Source organism: Austrofundulus limnaeus, unplaced genomic scaffold, assembly GCF_001266775.1.
Source record: "Austrofundulus limnaeus strain Quisiro unplaced genomic scaffold, Austrofundulus_limnaeus-1.0 Scaffold128, whole genome shotgun sequence".
NCBI lineage: Eukaryota > Metazoa > Chordata > Actinopteri > Cyprinodontiformes > Rivulidae > Austrofundulus > Austrofundulus limnaeus.
The window spans coordinates 1,311,867-1,318,337 of NW_013952530.1; the positions used below are offsets into that span (position 1 = coordinate 1,311,867).

The 6,471-nt window shown below is 37.1% G+C and overlaps 1 protein-coding gene across 5 annotated transcripts in view; it reads right to left on the reverse strand.

Moving 5' to 3' along the window:
* Window positions 1-3,977, reverse strand: part of LOC106522390 (potassium voltage-gated channel subfamily KQT member 2) — a 35,112-nt gene extending 31,135 nt beyond the window's left edge. For 2 of the 5 annotated variants that reach the window (XM_014015378.1, XM_014015377.1), the window contains exon 1: window positions 3,552-3,977. In XM_014015378.1, coding sequence (XP_013870832.1) covers window positions 3,552-3,850 — 299 coding nt within the window. In that variant the 5' untranslated portion in view covers window positions 3,851-3,977. The remainder of the gene's footprint in view (window positions 1-3,551) is intronic. The other 3 variants (XM_014015374.1, XM_014015375.1, XM_014015376.1) reach the window with 3 other exon arrangements.
* Window positions 3,978-6,471: the final 2,494 nt, after the last annotated feature.

Here is a 6,471-nt window from a genome sequence, read left to right on the forward strand (position 1 = left end):
ATGTCATGAAAACCTAGGTCATTAAAGGATGTCATGAATTACTTGCTTAAACATAAAAGTATTAGATCCACCACAACGACCAAATAGCTCGATGGACGAGGTGTTTGAAATGGAAACATTTCATTTTTATGTTGCACTGTTTGCAAGTTTACACTTGCTAAGTGAAATATACAGATAGCAGTGCTTTGTTTACATTGAATGTGTACCTGCATTTCAGAATTACGCACAGTTATCTGAAAAACTACAGGAGTCTTTAAACCGCAATCATTAATTCCTTCTCAACACAAGACGATCGTTATCTAAAACGTGTTTTTTTTTTAATTTTTCTTAAAATTTAGAAGAGTGGGACAAATTTCCTCCCCAACTCGGCAGGACTCAGCAGGTTGTTCTTCCACTGAAACGAGGCACTMAGTCACATCTCTGCAGCCTGTCAGCCAGCATCTGTCTGCTACGTTGTCCTCGCCTCATTTCTTACCCAACACTTTTCTCTTTTTTTTGTTTAAACAGTCCAGCTCAGCAAAATAATGTATAACTGGATCATGAACTCAATCTGCCTCCCAGGATCACTTAACAGAACTTTGTTCCACTGATTGATGAGCAGTTGGAGTTGGAGTCTGCTTTCTTTTTTTTATCATCTGTTTTCTGTGCAGAAATGGCAGGTTTAGCTGTCCGTGTCCCATTTAAAAAGCTTAAGTTTTAAATTTTGATGCCAGACAAGAGACAGAACCAAGCCTAAATCAGAAATCCACTGGCTAATCTGTCGAAGAGTCAAAAAAAAGAGGAAATTAGCTTGTGTTTGCTGCTGTAGAGTTCAGTTATTACTTCAGAATAAGAGTGTTTTAAAACACAGGCTGACTTCAGAGGATGATCCCAGGGGAGTCAGTGTGCTGCTCACAGTGAACTCCTTAATGCTGCGGCCGCTCCTCCTCCTCCTCTTCCTCCTCCTCCTCCTCCTCCTCCTCACTAACAAACATGCAGCAGCACTGAAGTGGAAGGAGTCAGGCGTCACTGAAGGGCACTTTGGAACTAATTCATTTTCAAACAGAGAACGACCCTTAAATCTGTGGACTGAGCATTCTGCAAAATGGTCTACAGTTTGAACGTATTCAGTTTTCAGTGAGCTAAAATGTGATGTGGCAGTAGCTGAGAGTCATTCACAACATGTATTTTGAGCGATTGTTTAATAAGTTAAATTTAAGGTCTGAGTTTAACTCTGAGTATTAAAGTTGGCGGGTGATATATTCACTTTTTTGCCCCTCATGTAGTAATTGTTTACAATTAGCCATTTTCAATTTTTAGCTGAAGTTTAGCTACACATCTTTTTTTAGCAACAGTCACCGCCTGTGTTTTTTCTTATTTTAAGTTACCATTTATATATTTTTAGCTTTTAACTACAAATTTGCTACATATATATTTTTTAGCACATTCAGCTTTTAGCTACTGTTTTTCTAAGCAATAATTTTTAGTTTGGCCTTTTTTTTTTAGCTTGTAGCTATAGTTTCCATTAATCTGCCATGTCTCTTCTTGAAACTGTTTTATTTTAGTTTTAAGTTATGTTTAGCTTTAAGCTACAAATTTGCTACATGTATCTTTTGGCAACTGTCCTGATACAGTTAGCTGTTAGCTACTGTTTTTTTCTAAGCAATAACATTAGCTACACTTTTGCTACATGTAGCCTTTAGCTACTTTACCTTTAATTTTATATTTTGTATAATTCTAGCTTTGATACAGATTTACCATTTGCCTTTGCAATAACCCCCCTGCATTTAGCTTTTAGGTACAGTTTCTCTAAACAATTAGTTATTTTAGCTATTTTCAACAGATTTGCTACGTGTATCTTTCTGCACAATCAAATTCCCAGCTTTTAGCTACTGTTTTTCCTAAACAATTATTTATAGTTTAGCTTTTTTTAACTTGTAACTACATTTTCAATTAATCTGCCATGTCTCTTCTAACAAATGTTTATTTTAGCTTTAAGTTACAGTTGATTTAGCTTTTAGCTACACATTTGAYACATGCATCTTTTAGCAACTGTCCTGATCCATTTAGCTTTTAGCTACTGTTTTTCTAAGCATCTACTGATACCGTAGCATTTTAACATTTAGTTACAGTTTTGCTACATGTAGCCCTACTTTRTTTTTAATATTGTTTAGATATAATTTTTGCCTCGTCTTTTTGCAACTGTTCCCCTGCATGTAGCTTTTAGCTACTATCTAAGCAAATATTTACAGTTTATCTATTTTAGCTTGTTGCTACATGTCTGTTTTAGCAACTGTTGCCCTACATTTAGCTTTTCACTGCCTTTTCTAGTTTAGCTTTTTTAGCTACAGTTTCACTATCAGGGGTGTCCAAACATTTTGTCTCATGGGCCAAAATCATAAAGTCAGAAGGACTTGAGGGTCAAAAATATTTTTCCTTCACCTGCTCAACAATTAACTAAACACTGAATACTTTAATTAAACAAATAAAGTAGTCAGATTTATTGCTTGAAATGGGTGTGTGAACTAATCTAGATCCAGAACTTTAAAATTGTTTCACAGGTTTCCCTTATTTAAAGAAATTTTGCAATTTTCTAGGTTTCATTTGGGGGGGAAATAACCTAATTTAGTCAATTCTGATCAATAAAAATCAGGATTTAGGTCACTGTTTTGTTGAAAATGCTTGCTGTGTTCAGATAAATTTAATAAAAGAATTAAAAGCAGATTGGAGTGCAGCAAAATCAGCTTCTGAGTAGAAGTCACTAAATAGATGTGGAAAAAGCCAAGAGTCTGGTTATTTAAAGACAAAAAAATTGTTTTTTTTGCCAGTATTTTTATTATAAGATTTTACTTTGTGATAAATTTGCCCTATTAATAAATAAAAAGTCTCCATTTACATCAAACGCCTGTGCCGGGAGGACTAATTTTCAAACAAATTAGTATTCTTGAACTGAAGTCAGGGGCCACAAATGGCCCCCGGGCCACACTTTGGACATCCCTGCACTACATGTAGCTACAAAAGAGGGATTCTTTCTCAGTTTAGCTTTAATGTATATAAGTTATATAATTTTAGCTTTTAGCTGCTGTTCTGCTGATTTAACAGTTCAGTTAATTTCAGCACTTCAGTATTTTTTACTGAATATCTTTTTTTCTCCAGTTTCTGCTGTTTGTTGGGTCGGGACTTTCCAGGACCCAGAATCCTCTACGGGCTGCTCTGTGGTTCTGGATCAGGTCTGTGGTTGCACATGCAGGTTTTAGCTGCAGAAATGTGCAGTCATCAGTGTGCGGAGAGCCGGACTGTTGGACTAATTAGTGGAAGTAGTGAGGCGGAGCTGTCCACACATCCTGGTGCTGAAACCACCAGCGAGCAGCACGTGCCAAGAACAACATGAAATCCACTTTAAAAGGCACGTCTTTGTGCTAAAGGGAAAATGACAGCAGAGTTTTACACACACRCGCGCGCGCAGACCCAGACTCACACGGTCTCCTCAGCGGGTCCCTGTAAAGCATGACACAGCAGCTGGAGGAAATCAAAGGCCGTAAAGCTGGAGCCAGGAGCCGGGAGTTACTCACACATAAGCGTGGTAGATGAACGCCCAGCCCCGCGGTCTCTCCAGCGCGTTGTAGAGGAAATTCTGGAGTTTCCGGTAGCTGGCGCTTTTCTTCGACGGTCTGGGTCTCCCGCAGGAGATGCTGGACCTGGGTCTGCTGAGGATGCTGCCGCGCTTGGAGCYCTCCGAGCCGGCGATGAGCAGCGCCCCGTCCCTGGTGGATTCGGGAGCGCCCGGGTCCAAGCCGACGAACCCGACTTTGGGCTTCTTCTCCCCGGCTTGAGTTGGGTAAACCCCGCCGTTCAGAGATTTCTGCACCATTCTAACGTGGAGGCGGTTCTGAGGAGGACTTGGCCGTGCCCTTGCCGCGGGGATGCATCACCGGTGCTGAGGGGTGTGTGTGTGAGAGAGAGAGAGAGAGCGTGCGTGCGTACGTATCTCTGTGTGTCTGTGTGTGTGTGTCTGTGTGTCTGTGTGTGTGTGTGCTGCTTGTGAATGCAGTCGGTCCCTGTAGAAAAGCCCCTGGTTGCAACAACCGTGCAAAAATGCACAGAGATTCCTGTGTGTTTGTCCACATGATCACTTTGGTCATCAGCAACTTGCAAACATTTAGTCTGAATTCAAATGTAAAAAAAAACCAACTACTCAATATAAAATCAGCATTTCTGAAAAGCTGCAGTTTTCTTGTTTGACTGMTGCAGGTGCAGAATGATGTCGAAACAAATACAAGAACCAAAAAAACAAACTTATACAATGAGAAAATTAAAAAAGAGGCACAAGAAGAGAATGCAAAAAGACCAAATGAACACACATGAAATAAACATTAAGGACACAAGGAGCCTGAAAAGATAAAGATGAAACATAATGAGACAAAAGTGATGCAAAAAGTACAAATAAGCAAATATCTCGAATAAACGGACACATAAGGACACGATGGGACAAAGATGTATAAAAAAGGAAAAAAATGCAAAAATATAAACACAAACAGAATTATATATACATATACATATAAATATATATAACTAGTAAAGCCTACAAGTCATATACACTCTAAAAATGAAATGTTGGATTTACTTAACCATGTTATGTACTCATAGCAACATACTCATGTTCTTTGGTTAAAAAACTTGTATGTTGCTTTGAATTTACTCAACTCAGTTAAATGGAACCAGGTCACATAACATGGTTAAGTAAATCCAACATTTCATTTTTTACAGTGTATGAAGGCCTGAATGAGCTGAAATTTTGATCTGCTTTGCTGAACTAGTTTGAATTCACTATAAATCAACTATAAACAAAAATCATCACAATCGCTGAGCTTCGAGGCAAAAAGAATGTATTTTAGTCGAGCTCTAAGTTTCATGTCTCTCCACTCAGCTCMAGCCAAAACAACAAGAGCTTTTACAGGATGATGCACATTTATGCAATATTCATAGCTGCAGCTTCCTTCAGCCAGATAAATGGAAGTCGAAAAACTGTGTCAAGATTTTTTTTATGGCTCGACATTCCCAGAGAGCAAACACATGAAAAACAATAAATCTGAGAGTGAAACTGAGATTTTCTACAAAGCGAGAAGCAGTATGTAGTGTGGGAATTTGACGAAGGCCTGAGGTGATCAGATGACTCACAACAAGAAACAGGAAACCATCAGCTCACGTCTGATGTTCAGCAGCATGATTAAAGAAGGGATGTAATATTCCTGACCTCATTTCTTTTTAAAGTCAAGCTACACATACTGGTTCAGATCTTTGGAAGTGGGTAGACTGAGTGAGGACAGGACAAAAGTGGAGATAATCTGGTAATTGGAACTTGTTTGATTAGCAGTTAACCTACCCTTGGCAAAAAGTAGTTCAAGTGTGCTACGAGTTTTACACTAAAAATGAGGCAGTGYACTTGAAGTTCACTTTACTATTTTTAAAGTTTTTCAAATATAGTTTATAAAAATTAAAGTATATTTTGCCTTATACTGAAAAGTATAAAGAGCTGTTTAAGACCAAGTACATTACTATTAAAGCTTAAACTTGTAATTTTTAAAATGTTATATAAATATATCACTGTTTTTCCTCAAGATTCTTTCTTGTGAGTTTATGAACACATTACAGTATAGTGTACACACAGTATGAGTTATGTTTAATACTTCAGGAAGTATTTTTCAGGACGTTAGTGTTTTACAAGTAAGGGAACTTACAGGTATATTCTAAAAACAAATGGCATAAATAGTATTTTATGTTTAAGTACACTTTTATGAATTTACTAAAGTATACTTAAACTGAAATGAGAACTAGAAGTATATAACTAGTGCAATGGCAGTATAGAAAAAGTATACTTGTGGTATATTTTAAATATCATTCCACAAGCTAAAATGTGAACCATAAGTATATTCAGCATAATTATATTTTTTATAACAGTGTACTTAAAGTATACTTTTTATAAACAAAAAAGTCCCAATTTGGTCCAAAGTAGTACTAAACCAGTTTATTTTCTAGTACACTACAAGTACACAGTGCGTATACTTGGTATACTTAAACTTATACTCAAGCATACTTATTAAAATGAACTTCAAGTATACTACTTAGCCTGGACGAAGACTTCCGCCTTATTGTTGTCAAACTCCATGACGCAGCTATGACACTAAAAACTATTAGAACATAAAGTAACTTCAAAAATAACCAGAATATCCCTTAAATGGCAGAAATCCACTTTGGTTTTGCTCAGACTATTTGTCAATCTGGTCCAATTTATTTTCTTTTACTTCAAACTGAGTCATCTGTAGCAGGTAAGATATTTTTGTTCGTAACCTTTCCACAGAACCCCACTTTAAACAATCTGATCTATTATTCCTTTAAGTAAAGCAAATTAATGGGAAAAAATGAGTCAGGATAAATAATAATAAAACAGTCCAGTAAGATTACACCACAAGTCATCAAAACTCACTAATAATG